Source organism: Galleria mellonella, unplaced genomic scaffold, assembly GCF_026898425.1.
Source record: "Galleria mellonella isolate WM207_F2 unplaced genomic scaffold, CSIRO_AGI_GalMel_v1 utg158, whole genome shotgun sequence".
Taxonomy (NCBI): domain Eukaryota; kingdom Metazoa; phylum Arthropoda; class Insecta; order Lepidoptera; family Pyralidae; genus Galleria; species Galleria mellonella.
Window position 1 is genome coordinate 2,051,433 of NW_026442003.1, and position 20,756 is coordinate 2,072,188.

The 20,756-nt window shown below is 41.8% G+C and overlaps 1 protein-coding gene across 1 annotated transcript in view; it reads right to left on the minus strand.

Moving 5' to 3' along the window:
* The window catches only part of LOC113516412 (nuclear pore complex protein Nup98-Nup96), a 63,853-nt gene that overhangs the window by 37,313 nt on the left and 5,784 nt on the right, over positions 1–20,756 (minus strand). The window contains 16 exon segments of the mRNA XM_052892337.1: positions 2,416–2,561; positions 3,952–4,097; positions 4,772–4,866; positions 5,141–5,243; positions 7,019–7,174; positions 7,748–7,879; positions 8,327–8,474; positions 10,254–10,345; positions 10,878–10,973; positions 11,965–12,051; positions 12,961–13,090; positions 14,131–14,267; positions 15,010–15,150; positions 16,006–16,209; positions 17,333–17,458; positions 18,655–18,778. Of these exon segments, the coding sequence (XP_052748297.1) occupies positions 2,416–2,561; positions 3,952–4,097; positions 4,772–4,866; positions 5,141–5,243; positions 7,019–7,174; positions 7,748–7,879; positions 8,327–8,474; positions 10,254–10,345; positions 10,878–10,973; positions 11,965–12,051; positions 12,961–13,090; positions 14,131–14,267; positions 15,010–15,150; positions 16,006–16,209; positions 17,333–17,458; positions 18,655–18,697 (1,982 nt within the window). The 5' untranslated portion in view covers positions 18,698–18,778.

Here is a 20,756-nt window from a genome sequence, read left to right on the forward strand (position 1 = left end):
CCGCGCTACACTTCTTGCTCATCCAGATTGCCAATGCAGACTTGGTCTTGTGACAGATGCTTCAGAAACTGCAATCGGAGCCGTCCTACAACAATATAAAGATGAAGATTGGCAACCGTTAGCCTTCTTTTCACGTAAGCTAACCTCAGCGCAGCAAAAATATTCTCCTTATGATCGAGAGCTGCTTGCTGTGTATGAAGCATTAAAATATTTTAGACACATGGTTGAAGCCAGGGATTTCACGATCTTTACAGATCATAAACCATTGTGTTACGCCTTTCACCAACGTAGGGATAAATGTTCACCGAGACAGTTTCGTCATCTGGATTTTATATCCCAGTTTACAACTGACTTGAGACACATCTCGGGAAAGGACAACCTAGTCGCAGACACATTGAGTAGAGTGGAAGAGGTGGAACTGTCTATCAATTTCTCTCAACTTGCTGAGTCACAAGCAGCTGATCCAGAATTAAAGAATCTGTTAGACCATGGAACTTCATTACGTTTGGAGAAGGTGAAGATACCTGGAACGCATGCAGAATTATATTGCGATGCGAGCACTCCAATTCCTAGACCCTACGTAACAAAGTCCATACGCAAACAAGTCTTTGATAGCCTGCATTCATTGAGTCATCCTGGTGCTAATGCAACAATCAAGTTAGTAGCAGAACGCTATGTATGGCCAGGGATTAAAAAAGATTGCAGAGAGTGGACGCGTACATGTCTAGCTTGTCAACGTTCTAAGATAACTAGGCATGTATCCTCACCTTTAGGTACCTATCAGCTGCCACGAGCTCGATTCATGCATGTCCATATAGATCTCATCGGACCACTTCCAATCTGTAATGGAAATCGCTATTGCCTCACTGCCATAGATCGATTCACTCGATGGCCTGAGGTGATACCAATACCCGATGCTACAGCTGAAACAGTTGCTAAAGCTTTTCTTGCTGGGTGGATATCAAGATTTGGTTCTCCAGTGGACATAGTTACAGACCGCGGCAGACAGTTTGAATCTTCTTTGTTTCAACATCTTTCAAAAATATCAGGATTTCAGCATAAGAGAACTACTGCATATCATCCTGCAAGTAATGGTGTTATAGAAAGATTCCACAGACAGCTGAAGACCGCTATTACCTGTCATGCGATAGAGAACTGGATGGAAGTCTTACCTTTAGTTCTGCTCGGCATTCGAAGCGCCTATAAAGAGGGCATACAAGCAAGCACTGCAGAGCTAGTCTATGGTGAACCGCTACGATTACCGGGAGAATTCTTCGACCCAAGCACAGCTGGAACAACAGACGTTACAGAATACACTGCCCGCTTACGTTCGTTTGTTAATAATTTAAAGCCTTCCCCTGCATCAAGACATACAAAACCGTCCATATTTATTTATAAGGATTTACCAACAGCTTCACATGTATTTTTAAGAGAAGATGCAGTTCGTGCTTCCTTACAACCAGCATACACCGGTCCATATACTGTCGTGGAGAAATCTGAAAAAGTATACAAATTATTAGTTAAAGGCAAACCTGTTACTGTATCAATAGATCGCTTGAAACCTGCCTACATATTAAATGACCGCAGCCTCGCTCTACATGAACCTCTGGACGCCTTACCTCCACCTAAAGAAGTTATAAAAACAATAACAGGACGAGTAGTTAAATTTCCAGATTACTATCGCCCGTAGTAACGGTCTCGGAGGGGAGTGATGTGGCGTATATATATATTGTATATATAACAAACCTTTATAAATACCTTTTGAATTTCTGGAGAAAAATAAATTATAAATAACAGCGCATGCGAAGTTGCTCGCGCAGTATAAAATTTAGAAATTGTCATTTTTTTTAGAAAATATATAGACGTTTGAATATTGAATTAAATATTTTACTTACTCATTTCCCATAAATCAAAATAATGTACTACAGTACTGTACACCTTAAAAAGGTCAAGAAAAAAGTGCGCGATGATATATGTCGATCTCTTAAGGATAACCCACAATAACCATTTTTTATCTTTTAAATTTTACGGGAAAAAAACGGCTTATTTACGAAGTGATTTTAATCCATACAGCATCAATTGTTATTTAATTAAGTACCTTATATACATTGTCCATTTAATATAGATAAATATGGCCCTTTACAGCATGTAATTTAAAATAATATTTCCGAAGATATTACAGATTTAAAGTGCAGGGACATAGCGGTATGGCGGTACCGGCCCGGCGCGTGCCCTATATAATAACGCGTCGAAGGCCGCGCTTCGCCCTATAGCACTTTATTCATTAGACAATACAAACAATGTAAAGGGAGGGGACGGAGAAAGGGTTACCGTGCTATGGGAACCCTGCCCTGCCTTATGGGGACGGCTTATGTTCAGTAATGGACAGATAACGGTTGAAACAATATCTCTTACCTGTTATTTGTGTGTTGATCGGCTGAGTCGTTTTGGACGCTGTCTGCTTTATTTTGGCGGAGAACAAGCCGTTTCCTGCTTGGTTTAAGTGACAATTTATCTTCTAGACTCGCGTCGGATTCTTCTAGGCCGTCGAACAGCGATTTCTAGAATTAAAAAAGTTAATTAGAAACTATCGATCCGTCCGGCTTCTCATGGGTAAGTAGTTTATTGTTGTTTATGAGAAGTGGTAGCAGAGCACTAATAAATACAGGTGGATGATATATAACAACATCTATATTTTATTTTCGCATATGGGGTCAGCTAAGCCGTTGCACGTCGATCCATCAGGATCTTTTGTGCATCCCCCTGCCTTATACAATCATTTCATAGATCCTATTTGTTACCTTAACGTTATCCCACGTTGGGGGAAAGGGATTGTTAGTAATGGAGACTGAGAATCCCATTGCTAGCAATATACCCAGCCAGGTCGACCTCCTCGCGGTTCTCCCTGGAAACTATCATGGTTAATTCCTGATGAATTCATCATGATGGGCTAACTGGCCTGTTTTCATTCTCATCTATCACCCTTCACTGGTGCTCCGCCAGCGTATCCCGTTAGCCCAGGCGGGGTTACCATATCATTTTCACCCATCAAAAAAAAAAAAACGTTATCCCACGCTTTAAGATAGTTTGTGTAGTACATGTCTTACTGGCATATGTCCAGTTAGGGCACCCATAATGAGTTTTGCCTGTTGTATGCCACCGTTGTAGATGAGTTTATCCCATCCCTCAGCATTGTTGTTTAAAAACTTTTTAGTATACCTAAGATCTTTTAAAGTTCTCATTTGGATTATCTGAAAGTCAGTCTGTCACTCCGTTAGGAACACCTTTACCCACGGATATAGGCGTCTTGCATTTCGACTGCCAGGTTGGCACAGTATATGATATATTAATAAAGAACCCTTATTTAATTGAAACGAACATAAATATACAAATGATATGGGGTGATATAGGGCTGGTCATTTCCCACCGTCAATACTCAGAGAAGCCCAATATATATATATATATATATATATATATATATATATATATATATATAATATATCGATATAACGTATGATGTACCATAGCATTATATGGGTGTGAAACATGGACAATGACGCAGAAGGAAAGAAAGATGCATGAGGCATTCGAAATGTGTACATGTAGGAGAATGGAAAGGATAAGCTGGACAGAAAAACTAACAAACGAGGAAGTCCTAAAAAGAGTAAACAAGAAGAGAACATTGGTTGAAATAATAAAGAATAGAAGAGGCAAAACGCTGGGCCACCTTATACGACATGACGATTTTTTTAAGAGCATAGTAGAAGGAAAGATGAAGGGCAAAAGAGGAAGGGGAAGATCGAGGATTAACGACATGGGACAGATAAAGGAAACACTAGGCGTCATGTCGTATAGGGAGATAAAGGATATGGCCTGGGATAGAGCTGGCTGGAGGCAGATGCATGAATTGGTTGCACCGACAAGAGGGAAGTGTTAAATGGAAAGTAGTACCTTGTCGTGGGCTTGCGGGCGCGGGCACAGCCGCAGCGGCGGCGCGGGCGCGGCCGACACGCGGTACTCGGCCGCGGCCGCGCCGCCCAGCACCGCCTGCAGCGCCGCCGGGTTGGTCGGCCGCAGCGCCTGCTCGCCCGCCGCCGCTGCCGCACCGCAAACATTACCGTTTAGAGTACAGCCAAGCGATAAATATGGCGATTTCAATATTAATTAAAATATGTTCTATATTAGTTAAACTTAGTAGATGTAAACAAACGAATCACTGACCAGACCATAAGGCAGTCACTATCATCATTATTTATTTATTTATTTATTACATCCACTGGGTGAGCCTTACAGTCTTCCAGTACGCCCACCCAGGAAAGCATCAGTACAATAACATATAAAAAGGAATATTGCACAAAAATAATATAAAAAGATTTAACTCAAACAAAAAACGTGTGAACACAAATACTCTGTGGTCAGTCGACGAGACTCCAGCAAGTTGGAGGCAAATACATCCAATTGCGGATACTGGCTCAAAATATCATTGAGTAGTTACAATGCAATTCATTATATGAGCCTTTATCTGTCCACTGGCTCCCCTTGAAGACATTTGCTAATAGTTGCCACACTTGGCAGGCCGATTGACAGCCGCAGTTAGGCTTTGATGGTGTCTTAAGAGGAACTCTGCTGCCTATTGCTAGACCATTAAGTTTCTAGAGTCGTCACTTATGACAGCCACGGGAAAGGAAAGGGTGGCTCATTCTATGCCGGGACCACACGACAGCAAACATGCATTGTAAATTAAAAAAAAAAGCTTGTAGAAAATACTTACATGTATCTGGCAGAAGATCTTTGAATAAGGGCGAGTCACCGTACGGCCGTGCGGCCAGCGTTAACATCTGTTCGTGCACGTTCTGCCCTGTCGCGCTGTTGGGACAGACAGACAGACAGTATGAGTATATACAGGGTGAAGTGGCAATTGTTAGTACCCTTCGATCACCCTTACCAGGGTGGTCGGGTGGAGGGTAGGGTATGAGGTAAAGATTTTTTGGTAATGTGGTCCGACAGCTTTGAAAATTTAGGAAAATTTTGAGTTAGCCTCAAAACCTCCATTTATATTAAGTATTTAATTTTTTTTTAATCTACTGCAGGGTTTGAAAGTTGTCTGTTGAGAAGAGCAAAAAAATCAACAGTTACTTACTTGCCGAGCCCACTGTTGTTTGTGTTTAGACCCAGACCCAAACTGCTGCCACCTAGCGACGTGTTACTGAACAAGCCTCCACCACCGAGACCGCTGTCCAGACCTAGGTAAAGGCAAAAATTTCTTATTATTAATTTGAAATACTAAACAAGATGGCGGTCAACTTGTTGGAAAATGGTAACAGGCTGGTAACCAATGGGAAAGAAGGGGATTGTTGATCCCTTTCCCCCAGGTTGGTATAATTAGATTAAGTTTGTTTCATTTATTCAGGCCACACCTTAGTCGAGAGGATTAGGAGGAGGAAGGAGAGGAGAGGAGGCCCTGCTCCATCTACAGGAACTATTACTAAGGCACCCCCCCCCCCCGGAAGGATTATGTTCAGCAGTGGACAGTTAGTGGCTAACATAATAATAATGATGATGATGACGATGATGATGAAATGTGATAATAACTTTACAAAGCTTGGTCAAACTTGCATAAAATTGTTTAAAATTTATCCCAAAATTAAATATATCAACATGCGCCATCTTTTTTTGTCAAAACTCAAAATGACAATAATGTTTTAGATCAACAAATCCAAATTAATAAATATAAAAATAAAAATATTCAAAATAAAAAGCAAAAAAAATCATATAATACAAAAAAAAAAAAAGCAATTCGACGACCAAAAATGTCCAAAATAATAAAAAAGTTGAGTTGGATTGATAAAATTCAATCAATGATTTTACAATTGAAAAGCGTCAGCCCTTTCTTTATACCGTACCGAACGAATGTATGGCGCAGTTCGGTATCCCTAACGCGCCGGCGGTTCCCCTTAAAAGTTACCCCATAAAAAAAAAATATTAAAGAGTTTTTTGCATTAATTACCAGTAAATATACTAGAACACCATAAGCGAAGGGGAGAGTAAAGACAAATGGCAGTGGTACTAGGGCAGAAGGAGTGATAAGGAAAGAAAGATAAAGAAGTGCGCTGCGCGGAAAGTGGTAACAAGATTTTTACATAATTACAATACTAGAGCAGCATAACTGAGAAGGAGGTTAAAATAAATGGTTTATGTGGTATAAGTGGCATTTAGACTACCAATGAGTGAATGGGAGAGTAAAGACAAATGGCGGTGGTACTAGGGCAGAAGGAGTGATAAGGAAAGAAAAGAAGTGCGCTGCGCGGAAAGTGGTAACAAGATTTTTACATAACCACGATACTAGGGCAACATAAGTGAGAAGGAGGATAAAATAAATTATGAGTAAAATAAGTGGCATTTAGACTAACAATGAGTGAAGGGGAGAATAAAGACAAATGGCGGCGATATTACCAATAGTACTAGGGCAGCATGAGTAACAAAGACAGTAAGATAAGTGGTGGTTACCTGTAGGGAAGGTACAGGGGTCTTAAGATCGCCTAAGATACAATACTAGGGCAGTATAAGTGGGAAGGAGGATGAAGCCCTAGCGATGCAGTTGACTAATATGAGTAAAATTAATGGCATTTAGATTAGAAATAAGTACTAGGGTTGCATGAGTGAAGAGGAGAGTAAGATAAAGAGGTGGTGACCTGTACGGAAGGTAGAAGGGTCTTAGATTACCTAAGATACAGTACTAGGGCAGCATGAGAGAGAAGGAGGATGAAATAAAGCCCTAGCGAAGCAGATAACTGATATTAATGGCATTTAGATTAGAAAGAAGTACAAGGGTTGCATGAGTGAAGAGGAGAGTAAGATAAAGAGGTGGTGACCTTCCGTAAGTGGGAAGGAGGATGAAATAAAGCCCTAGCGAAGCAGATGACTGACATGAGTAAAATTAGTGGCATTTAGCGTACCAATAAGTACTAGGCAAGCATGAGTGATCAGAAGGGTAAGTCAAGTGGCGGTGTAGGCCTACCAGTGCGGAAGGCGGTGCCCTGCGGCTGCGGGAAGCCCGAGGCGAGGGAGCCGAAGGCGGGTGCAGGCTTGGCGCCGAAGGGTGCGGCGGCCGCGCCCAGCCCCGCGCCCAGCGTGGTCCCCGCGGTCCCCACCCCCGCGCCGCCCACACCGCCACCTAAACAACACTTTTCTCAGTTGGCAACAACATACTGGAGCATATATTAAAGGAGAAATTGTCTGCTTTGGTATCTCTGTCCCACTCGTGTTTCTGTCAAACAGCTGCGTTTGGATGGCTCTTTCGGCTTGGAAGGTGGATATTCCACCCTCCAGTAGAATGACAAGGTACAGAGCCATCACATCTAAATCCTTAGGAAAAGTAATATATAAATAACATCACAGCGTTTGCTGTGATGTTCTCGGAACTCTTCATCAAGTGAATCATCAACATGTTTGCCATTCTTAAGTATCGTGAAAAAGTATCAGAAACTTTATCATAGTAACGCCTAATATTCTTTCTGCTTCTTCGATCCGGATTAAGTGACGCCCAAATTTTGTAGCCCTAAGAGCCGGACTTAAAAACCTAGATATTTTTGATCCTCCAATTCGGATAGAGTAACGTTAAAAATTTGGTCCCTCGAGCCGGATTGAATATCCCCGACATTTTTGGTCCTTCGAGTAAAATTGCATTACCCCAAGTTTTTCGAGCCCTTTGCTTTCTCCGTGTAATAACTTTTATTTCCTGTCTCACCGAGAGCGTTCGGCTGCGCGTTGAATCCGAAGGCGGGCTGCGTGGTGGCCGGCTTGCCGAACGACACGCCCGAGAACAGACCGCCGGACGTCGACGTCGTCGTGCCGAAGCCGGTCGACAGACCACCGAACGCTGTTGGTGTGAAACGAGCATTACATATTATGGATATAAGGGCTGAACCATCCAAAGGTATTAATGTGAAATTGGCTTAATTCTTGTGTATTAACGATAAACCCGTTTCTTCATTTATTCTTTATTGACCTTACAAAAAATGATTAGTCCAAAAGGCGAACTTAATCTGATCCTTGTATACAATAAGTCACCCGTTCCTTTCCCGAGGGTGTCGTAATAGGTGACTAAGGGAGAGTGGCAGAAGGGCAATAGCGACTCTCTTAAAACATCTCCTAAGTCTAACAGCGGTTGTCAATCCGCCTGCCAAGCGTTGCAACTACTGGCAAAACCCCCAAGGGGGAGAAGCTTATGTTCAGTAGTGGACAGTTAAAAGCTGATATGATGATACAAGCTTTTCTAATATAAAATACTATGTTATGTTTCTAATAAAGTCAAGTAAAGTCTCACCCGGTGTGGTGGAGCCGAAGGCGGGCGCGGTGGACTGTTGCGGCTTGGCACCGAACAGGCCCGTGCTGCCGAAGCCTCCGAAGCCGGTGTTGGTTGCCGCCGCGCCGAAGCCAGAGGTCGCTGGCTTCGCGCCGAACATACCCGTCGACTGTCCACGACAAATGAGAACTTTATTAAATGGATAAAGATGGAACGATATACTTGACTATGCTAACGGTATACGCTGGGGGGAAAGGGATTGTTAGTAATGGAGACTGAGAATCCCATTGCTAGCAATATACTCAACCAGGTTGAGCTCCTCGCGGTTCCCCCTGTAAACTATCATGGCTAATTCCTGATGAATTTATCATGATGGGCTAACTGGCCTGTTTTCATTCTCATCGATCACCAGTGAACAATTCTTGTGGAATTCGTCACGATGGGCTAACTGACCTGCTTCATCCTCACCTATCATGCCTCACTGGTGCCCCGCCGGTGTATACCGATAGCGCGGGTGGGGTTACCATTCTATTATCATCCATTAAAAAAAAAATAGACAACGTGTACCAATTTCCAACAATTTACTCGTCATCTTGATTGTTATTCCTGATCCCTGAAGACTATGGGCTGTTACCTGGCCTGTAGGTCCTGGCATAGAATAGGCCACCGCTTCCTTTCTTGTAGGTGTCTTAAGAGGCAACTATGGGAATTTAATAGTCGAGGTTTGGACAGCACAGGTCCTTGTAAATCACTGAAGTCCAACCGCGGTTGCTAATCTGGCAACCTAGCGTGGCGACTGTTAGCAAGCCCCCCCCCCCCTTATGGGGAGGCCTATGTTCAACAGGGGACAGTTAAAGGCTGATATGGTGTGGGCTATTGAATCGCCATACCCTGTAATTTCACTGCCATATCCCGCCATCTTAGATTACATAGTATCTCCATACAAATGCTTCGAGAAAAGCGGATCAACTTTTTCATACAATTTTGCGTGATAAATAGTTATGAGTGATTACTTTATAACTTTTTTTTTATACAAGTTATAATGTCAAACAAGCTGACGGAAAGTGGTAACCGTCACCTATAGACATGAGCAGTACCATGGACATATCAGAGTATACTGTATCGCCCATGATACCCCCCATGCGTTGCCATTCTTGAGGACTCAAGTGTTATTCCTCTGTACCCTGTTAATTCACTGCCATATCGCACCCTTCAAACCGAAACACAGCCATGCAAACACAACTGCTTCACGGTAGAAACACGAATGGGACAGAGGTACCCAAGCAAACGACTTTTGTACGAAGTCTCCGTCTAGTAACTTCTATATTTATTTTGTCTTATAAATTTGGCACCTTTTTAATGCGTAGAAACAAATTTTATTTATTAAATAATTAAATATAGATACGTCAAGATACATTATGTGCATAAGTGTATAGAACACTGATTTACACAAAAGTCGTTTACTTGGGTACCTCTGTCCCATTCGTGTTTCAACCGTGAAGCAGTTGTGTTTGCATGGCTGTGTTTCGGTTTGAAGGGTGGGATATGGCGTGAATTTACAAGGTACAGAGGAATAACACTTGAGTCCTCAGGAATGGCAACGCATGGGGGGTATCATGGGAGAAACAGTATACTCTGTTATGTCAATGGTACTGCTCATGTCTATAGGCGACGGTTACCACTTTCCATCAGGTGGGCCGTCAGCTTGTTTGCCATTCTAAGTTGTAAAAAAAAAAGACAGCTAATTTGACAATTAGCTGACAAAAAGTTGACCCGTTTTTGAGGCTCGAGACTCTATCAATATAATCTAAGCTCACCATCTTGACCTTCAACGACATCCAATAAATAAATTATGAAAGTGAATGAAGCAAGAAATATACCAGTGCTAAATACCAGAGGTATTTTGCACTGGTTTCCCACTGCCTACCCCGCACGCAACTTGACTCACCTGATTCTGTGTGTTGGAGCCGAAGCCGAATGTCGACGTATTAGTGCCGAAAGAGGGCGCCTGGGTGGTGGTCGCACCGAACAATCCCGTACCTGAAATGACAAACCACAATCTAGTAGAAAATTAAGCGAATCTTATTCTATAGACATTGGGGTACAATTAGACCACACTAAACCTAATATTATTAGGGGAAAGGAATTGTTAGTAATGGAATCTAACTGACCCATTGCCAGCAATACACCTTATCAGGTCGACCTCCACGTAGTCCCCCCTGGAAACCATCGTGCTGAAATCCAGATGTATTCATCACGATGGGCTAAACTGACTTGCTTTTTCATCCTCACCTATCATCCCTCACTGGTGCCCCGCCAGCGTAACCATTAAACGCAGGCGGGGTTACCATTCCACTATCCTCCAAAAAAAAATATATATATAAAGAAAAAACCTTGGTTTTCCTGTAAATTATTAAATAAATAACCTAATAGTGGTGAAAAGAGGGTGGACGTCAGGCAAGCGGCCGGTCGTAAAACTATAAGCCAAATCTTTTTGTAATATGGTTAAAAAACATATTACGCCGACCGCAAATAATAATTGGGATACGTTTAGAAAGAAGAAGAAGAATACCGGTGGTGGCGGTGGTCCCGAATGCGGGCTTGGCCGCGCCGAACAGTCCGGTGGATGTCGTGTTGCTCGCTGCTGTATTACCGAACGAGAACGTATCTGAGGATTATAACATTAATTTTATTATTTCTTTATTATTTATTGTACACAAAACAAACTGTTAAGCACAATTCATTATAAACATAACGTACAAAGGCGAGCTTATCTCTAATAAGAGATTTCTTCCAGCAAAACCTTTTCATGTGAATTGTATGTTTTTTTTAAAAATAAAAATAGGCAGTCATACGATCTGCGTACATTGTATAAACACATAAGATATGTATACACAAAGAATAATACAAAGTACACATTATAAATTGCATAACATACATAATCCCTGTAAACATACACATATACTTACACATACATACATATACATATATATATACACATATAAACATAAATAAATATACATACACATATACATAATACGTCAGCATAGTGATAAGTAAAGGTTTTAGTTATTTATTTACTTTATTTGGGATAACAGCAGCGTTTTACAAAATTAAATCATAAAATAAAATCAAAAACAAACAAAAAAAAATTAAATATCTTCTTTTTTTGTTTGTCTACAGTAATATTATAAAAAGGAAAGATTTATATTTTTATGTGTAAGTATGTATGTTTGTAATGAATAAATTCAAAAACTACTTTGCCGATTTCAAAAATTCTTTCACCATTACAAAGCTACATTCACCCTGTATAACATAGGCTATATTTATTGCTAGAAAACATTATGGATCCTTACTAAAACTTTAGTAACGTAACTCAAGGTGTACAAAAAACGCTATAAAATATCTTTGGTCGCGCGCGCTGCGGAAACTATTGGTGATAGAACAAAAGTATGTTCTACAATATTGAAGGAAATATCGATAACTACAAAAAATACTAAACAGTACACTCTGTTATGTCCATGGTACTGCTCATGTCTGTAGGCGACGGTTACCACTTACCATTAGGTGGGCCGTCAGCTTGTTTGCCATTCTAAGTTGTATAATTTTTTTTTTTTAATAATATCAACAAGTTGTTTATTGTTAAGAGTGTAACTCACTGGTCTGCCCGAAGCCGCCGTTGGACACGATGCCGCCGCCGCCGAACACGCTCGGCGCGCTCGTGGTCGCCGGCTGGCCGAACGACGCTGTACACACCACCATACATTATTCAATTGACCATAGACAATACCACAAAAACGGGGGGAGAGATTTCTAATAATGTAAACTACCAATCCCATTGCTAGCAATATATCCTGTCAAGTCCATCTCTACGAGGTATCCCTTGGAATGCATCGTGCTGAATTCCAGGTGTATTCATCACGACAGACTAACTGAGCTATCTTTCCATTCTCACCTATCATGTTTTCCTGTTGCCAGTGTATACCGTTAGCGCAGGCGAGGCTACTATTTAATTATCATTCATTAAAAAAGAAACACCAAACAAAAGCTCACGTTATGGGCCCAGTCACTGTACAGCATGTAAAACAAAATTATAGATTGCGTCCCACAGAAAACTGACCATAATTGTGATAAAACCATTTACTTTGATGTAAAAACTAATTTATTAAACTAATTTTGATAAAATTTCTATAAGATCCATCTGAAAGTATATTTTTAGATAAAAAAAAATTCAAGGCTTACAACTGACGGAGTTATGAGATAATAAACATTTACAAAAAAAAAAAAATACAAACAAAATTAAAACCTCCTCCCTTTTTTGAAGTCGGTTAAAAATGGCTAAATTAAAAGTTACAGCTGGAAAGCAAATAAATAAACCACCGTTGTATATTTAATTGCCTTGCCGAGGTTTTCCCATGAGATTACAGCGATTGGGGTTCTTCAAAAGGGGGGGTAAAGAGGTTTCTTCAGGGTCGGCAACGCGCGCGTAATGCCCATAGTATTGCAGGTGTTCATAGACTACAGTAACCACTTACCATCAAGTGGGCCGTATGCTTGATTGGCACCTCAGTGGTATAAAAAAAAAAAATCTTTTAATGTGCCCAATGTAAATTGTGTACAATAAATGTTACAATACAATACAAAAATATACACACTGTTAGCGCCGAACAGAGATTTGTTCTCCATGGTATTTTGGAAGCCGCCGAACACCCCGCCGGAGGCACCCTTCCGCCCGGCCGTGTAGTCCTCTAGGCGAAGCTCCTCCAATGATTTGTTCTCATATTCCTGGTGGGAGAAAGAATTAATTCGATTTTTATTACACATACATATTAGAGTCTCGATTATTCGAACGTTCATTATCCGATTATTCGATTATCCATGATCAGTATCATGGACTATAGTTTTTTTTTTATACAACTTAGAACTTACTTGGCAAACAAGCTGACGGCCCACCTGATGGAAAGTGGTAACCGTCGCCTATAGACATGAGCAGTACCATGGACATAACAGAGTATACTGTTTCGCCCATGATACCCCCCATGCGTTGCCATTTCTGAGGACTCAGGTGTTATTCCTCTGTACCCAGTAAATTTACGCCATATCCCATTCTTCAAACCATAGTATAAATAAGAGAATATACGCGTATAAACATGTAGCTAATAAAATTGTTAATTTATTTCAAATAGATTGTTTTTTAGCTACATATGCATAATTTTTTTAATTTAAAATGTTCTTAGTTTGAATTTAATAAAACACATACATATTGCGTTCATAACATATTTTTTTTTTATTATTCGATTTAAACCCCCTTTAACGAGAAGAGTTAAACGTGAACCATTTATACATTATATGGGGTCGTACAAGCACGTTATACGGAGTTGTACAAGCGCGTTATACAGGGTCGTACTAGTATATTATACGGGGTCGTACAAGCGCGTTATACGGGGTCGTACAAGTTTATTATACGATGTTGTACAAACGCGTTATACGGGGTTGTACAAGCGCGTTATATGGGGTCGTACAAGCGCGTTATACGAGAACACTTCTACAACGCATTTTCCTATAAAGCGGAACGAATCTACCGTGTTATAGGGGGAATTACTATATATCTATCTATGTCTACTGTTATTTGTGATTCAAATAAATTATATATTTATCTATCTACAGGATGTTACTAATATAACAAATTTGTAACTAGACAATGTTTGTACATGGGAGGTGTTTGAGAAAAATAAATAGTAAAAATCTTAATAACATCAATAGATGTCATCCATTCCATCCATCAGAGGGCGCCACTTTTAAGCCAGCAGTAGTGGAGCGCGTACCTTCATGCAGGTGATGCAGTGGTGTTTGATGAGGATGCTCTGCGAGGTGCCGGACTTGACCACGACGTCGGTGCCCACCACCGGGTTGTACTTCACGTGGGCGGTGCCCGCGGCCGCCGCCTGCTGCCCGAACGCACCTGTATATTGGGTGACACATTTGTTAGGTCCTAGAATAGCACTGAAGGGAATCAAAGCTAAAAATCTCCTTTTTTTATTAATGAATAAATTGAATTTATAAATGAAAATTATAATGTAATGGTTACCCAGCCTGCGCTATCGGTATACGGTGGCAGGGCACCGGTGAGGGATGATAAGTGAGAATGGATAAGGTCAGTTAGCCCATCGTGATGAATTCAAGGATAATTAATCATGATGGTTTCCAGGGGGAACCACGTAGAAGATAGACCTAATAAAGTATACTGCTAATAATGTAGTCACAAGTCCCCCCACCCCCTGGACGTGTTGATCTAATTTATCAGGGAAGATCATTAAACACTTGCCTGGATACGCTTATGCCAGTCCTGAGCGTAAATTATAAAAAATGGACAATTCTCGTCAACTTGTATAATTTATTTAAATATAGTCACATCTAGTTCCTTTTTTAAGAGTACTTATGCATCAATAGACATTAATATAGCCTAGATGGAGAGAGTGGGAAAGGGAGAGAGTAAGACAGACAGATACGGCGAAGAGACGGGGAGAAAGAGACAATGGTGAGAAAGACGAGAGAGACGGGGGGAGAGAGATGAGAAAGATGGAAGAGGGCAAGAGACAGGGGGAGGAGGAGAGAAAAGGGAAAATATGCTTTATTTGCACCCCACACATGTACTTGATACGAATGCTACCGAGGTGAATTTTGTAATTTTTTCCCGCGCTCACCCGTATTGTTGCTGAAGAGTCCACCGCCGCCGAGGGTGGTGTTCTGCTGCCCGAACAGCCCCGTGGTGGTGCTGGCGGTGGAGCCGAACAGGCCGCCGCCGGTGGTGCCCGTCGTCGGCGTACTCCCGAAGCCGAAACCGCCTGAAGGATTTACATAATGTTACGTCACACATATCATACAATCTGCTATAAATCACACTAAGGGACTACTCACACTTGTTCTGCTCTATTCAGCTTTTGTACATAGAAAACAACGATTTTGTATAGAGACGTGTACCCATCCATTCAACTTTCCGCGTCTATTCTGCTTTCGCGGCAATCCAGTATGAAATGAGGATAAATGTGTATTTATCATGCGAATGCTATAGAGAGCGTTCAGCGCTGTTCCGCCGCGTTCAGCGCTGTTCCGCCGCATTCACCGTGGAACGCGGCGAAACAGCTCTTTACAGGGATGTTTCGCGACTCCTTGTCGACAAGTTGCGACCTGTATTGTTTCTGCATTGATTCGATTTATTATTGCGTAATCATTATGCACGCAAGGATTAAAGAGTGCACACGCATTTTATATTAATTATAATTATTTTATTTTTACGAAACGCAGCATATGTTATGGAATGAGCTCCCTGCCGAGGTTTTCCCAAGAGACTACAGCATGGGGTTCTTCGAATGGGGGGTAAAGAGGTTTCTGCAGGGTCGGCAACGCGCGCGTAATGCCTCTGGTATTGCAGACGTTCACAGGCTACGGTAACCGCTTACCATCACGTGGGCCGTATGCTTGTTTGCCATCTCAGAGGTATAAAAAAAAAATTCAACACCGTACACAGTAGACAAGCGTTTCAGCGGAGATAGCACGCTATGACGGCTTTTCTCGTTCTTACGATAATTTTAAAAGTTTCTAATGGATGGAACGTGCACCCGTGCGAAGCCGGGGCGGGTCGCTAGTATACTATATTATACACTATACTATAATAATTTCTATGCCTAATTGCAACTCACCAGCCGGCTTGGCGCCGAACGCGGACGTGTTCTGAGCAGCACCAAACAGCCCAGTGGACGTATTGCTGCTACCGAACAGTCCGCCCGCGGTCGTGTTGCTGCCGAAGCCGAATCCGCTGGTGGACGCGCCGAACGCTGGCGCCGTGGTCGCCGTGTTCGAGCTGCCGAACAGGCTCGTCGATGTGTTCGAAGCGCCGAATAATCCTGGCAGAGAGGAAACATTCTAAGTTGCATAAAATAGTACATTACTGTAGCGGCCAGCAACTGAGGCATTGATGGACGAACGTGCAAATGTGGGCCGAGGCGTAGCCGAAACATACATACGTGAGTCCATTTCCTCAAACAATGTGCGGAAATCAAAAACACAATTTTACTTTTTAAGTTCAATGACGAATAACAAACAATAATAATTTTTACCTCCTCGGTAGCCATATTTCGAAGTAATAGGTCATTCCATTTTTAAATTACAGGACAGATATGAGTTTACATAGTAATTTATCTAACGGCAAAACACGACAGATATGGATTTTCATACAACTTTTGCCGGCCGCTGGCCGCATGTATCTGGCCAGTACGGCAATTTTGATTTATCTCGAAGAAGATTGTCAAAATAATGCTCACATTTCCAAGCATGTTTGAGGAAAATATATTTTAATTATGATTCTATCATCACGATGAAGAACTGTTTTCACTCCACTGTTATTGTCTGCATGGAAGACTGTTGCTAGCATTGGTGGGCTCGAATGTGGCTTACATAGCCAATCTTTTTAATATAGGTTCTTGCACATATCTGGTATAATAATAATAATAATACAAAAGGCCAGCAGGAAAGGGATTGTCCGAATCTGTCTCTATCAGGTTGACCTCCGCGAGGTCTCCCCTGGAAACCATCGTGGTTAATTCTAGAGGGATTTGTTACGATGGGCTAACTGACCTGCTATCATCATCATCTATCATGCCTCACTGGTGCCCCGCCAGCGTATACCGATAGCGCAGGCGGGGTTACCGTTCCATTATCATCCAAAAAAAAAATACAAAAGGCCACACCTGAGTGCTCAGGAATGGCAACGCATGGGGAGGTATCATGGGCGAAACAGTATACTCTGTTATGTCCATGGTACTGCTCATGTCTATAGGCGACGGTTACCACTTTCCATCAGGTGGGCCGTCAGCTTGTTTGCCATTTTAAGTTGCATAAAAAAAAAAGCTACCGCCTAATGGTGAGTAGCTCAACTTAAATTGTCCAGTGGTATAAGAAAAATCTAGAATTAAAATGAGATCCTTCTTTTTTTTGGATTTGGTTAAAAATACTGGCGGTAAAGCCTACCTCCGGTGGCGGCGGGCTGCGCGGTGGCGGCGGCGCCGAAGGCCGGCGGCGCGCCGAATGCGCCGCTACCGGCCGCCGGCTTGAACCCGCCGAACGACGACGTGCTCGCGCCCGCATTGAACGACCCTGACAAATTGTCGAATAGGTTTATTAATACTCTATTTTAACAGAACTTAATAAAAACGTAAACATAAATAAAAAAAAAAAAACTTTCCCGTTGCGGATAATAATAAAAAAACGACATGCTTTCTAACTGTATCGGGTTGACTGGAAGAGATCTCTGTCAGAGATAAGCTCTGACAGAGATCTCTTCCACGTTTATAAATACATACATACATATATATATATATATATATATATATATATATATATATATATATATATATATATATATATATATATATATATATATATATATATATATTTTTTCTTTTTCTCTAGAGACTACAGTATGGGGTTCTTCAAAATGGATATATATTAAGGTTTCTTCAGGGCCGGCAACGTGCACGTGACACCACTAGTGTTACAGGCATCCATAGGCTACAGTGACCGTTTTTTTTACAACACAGGGGGCAAAGGCAAAGCACAGGGGACAGTCATGATGGTAAGTGACTACCGCCGCCCATGATCATCCACAACACCAGCGGCATTGCAGGTGTGCTGTCGGCCTTTTAAAAAGGAATATACTCTTTTCTTGAAGGTTACGTTGTCGTATCGGTTCGGAAATACTGCCGCTGGAAGTTGATTCCAAAGAGTGGTTGTGTGTGGAAGAAAGTGCCTTGAAAAACGCACGGTGGAAGACCGCCACTCGTCCAGATGGTTGGGATGAAACCTTAGTTTATGGCGAGACGTACGATGGTGTACGGTTTACCATCACACAGGCTATATACTTGTTTGCCACTTTTGTGGTATTAAAAAAAAAATAACTAAAAGGATATTTTGATAAAAAGAAAATAATCTTCCAAATCGATTTACAACGGGGGGAAAGGGATTGTTAGTAATGGAGACTGAGAATCCCATTGCTAGCAATATACCCAACCACGTCGACCTCCTCGCGGTTCCCCCTGGAAACTATCATGGTTAATTCCTGATGAATTCATCATGATGGGCTAACTAGCCTGTTTTCATTCTCATCTATCACCCTTCACTGGTGCTCCGCCAGCGTATCCCGTTAGCGCAGGCGGGGTTACCATATCATTATCACACATAAAAACAAAATCGATTTACAACTGACAGAGTTATGAGGTAACAAACATGATAAAAAAAATACAACCGAACCCTCTTCTTTTGAAGTCGGTTGAAAAGTACATAATAACACTAACCAAAGCCGGAGGTGTTGCTCCCGAAGGCCGGTTTCTGGAACATACTGGTGGTGCGGTGATGGCGACGCGTTGACTACCACACGAGTACTGCGACCTGGTCACGCGCGTCCGGACATGTTCACGACTGTAATGTAAACAGAAGTCAGACTGTGAGAGGGAGACTGTACAAAAGTCGATTGCTTGGGTACAGTGGTACCCAAGCAATCGACTTGAAACACGAATGGGACAGTGGTCCCATTCGTGTTTCAACCGTGAAGCAGTTGTGTTTGCATGGCTGTGTTTCGGTTGGAAGGGTGGGATATGGCGTGAATTTACTGGGTACAGAGGAATAACACCTGAGTCCTCAGGAATGGCAACGCATGGGGGGTATCATGGACGAAACAGTACACTCTGTTATGTCCATGGTACTTGCTCATGTCTATAGGCGACGGTTACCACTTTCCAACAGGTGGCCGTCAGCTTGTTTGCCATTCTAAGTTGTATAAAAAAAAAAAGATTCCTACGAAATTTACCAGCCTTACGGCGGAGGCTATATCCAGTGGTGGACGGTTAACAGGTACAAAAAAATATGTTTAAGAGTTCAGCTGTGATGCATGTCTTACTTTTTCATTTTTAATTTACGCTTGGCAGGCGGATTGGCGACCGCAGTTAGGCTTTTACAGATATTTTAGGAGGGACGCTGCTGTCCATCACTTGCCCTACCACAGTCACCTCTTACGACACCCACGGGAAAGGAAGAGATGGCCTATTCTATGCTGGGACCATACGGCGAACGTTTTAGTGATAGATATAGTAAAATTGTTATTTTTTTTATGGCTGAAAATGGTATGATAACCCCGCCTGCGCTAACGGGATACGCTGGCGGAGCACCAGTGAAGGGTGATTGATGAGAATGAAAACAGGCCAGTTAGCCCATCATGATGAATTCATTAGGAATTAACCATGATAGTTTCCAGGGGGAACCGCCAGGAGGTCGACCTGGTTGGGTATATTGCTAGCAATGGGATTCTCAGTCTCCATTACTAACAATCCCTTTCCCCCCCAGTAAAATTGTTATTAGACGATATCTATATTAGGGACAAGCAAGCTGAAGTGGGAATAAGCTGGTCATATAGCTCGAGGAACCGACAACCGATGGGAAAGAAGAGTTCTTGAGTGGTGATCGCAGTATGATCAAACGCAGTATAGTACGACCCTCACTAGATGAGAGTGACGACCTCAGGTACATTGCAGGGAGTCAGTAGATGCAGGTGGGTCAGGACTGATCTTTATGGCAATCTATGGGGAGGGGGGAAGAGATTCTTAGTAATTGGGAGGTTACACCGCAGTGCTTTCAATAAGGGAACGTTGATAGGGTATCAGGTTGACCTCCACGTGGTTTCCCATAGAAACCATCGTGACTAATTTATCGTTCAATTCGTCACGGTGGGCTAACTGACCTGCTTTATCATCCTCACCTATCATCCCTCACTGGTGCACCGCCGGTGTATACCGATAGCGCGGGCGGGGTTACCATTCCATTATTACCCATTAAAAAAAAAATAGAACGCCAAATACTCCCGATTGAAACAAACCCCTTTCGCTTCATCCACATTCATCAATCTTTTCATACACACTCGCCAGTTACAGGTACTTTTAATACGTCGACCTGTTTGGTCGACATACGTCCGTCTAGGGCGGCCCCTAACGACATCTCCATTCATGTTTGCTCGATAAATACTGTTTGTACAAATATGTTGGTTCTTGTATGTATATATTATTTGTAAGTAAAGATGCCGTCTGTTGACTTGATGTATTGTATATATATTTTTGTTTCTATTTCAATTGTTTATAAATTTTCTTTTCTATAAAAAACTACAAATGTCATTGTATGTAAAAAGGTTAATTTTGAACAAATACTCTCACGTAATCCTTCTTTTATCAATCCTCTCCAAATGGCTAAATCAAGGCAACATTCCCTTTTCGATTTTTCAAAACAATAATTTTAGAAATTTTGTCTGTCTGGCCGTATGTTTGTTACAATATCACGCAAAAATTATTGCATCAACTTTAAACTGGTGTATAATTTGTCTTGATTCGACATTTAGGAGTGATTTACTTCA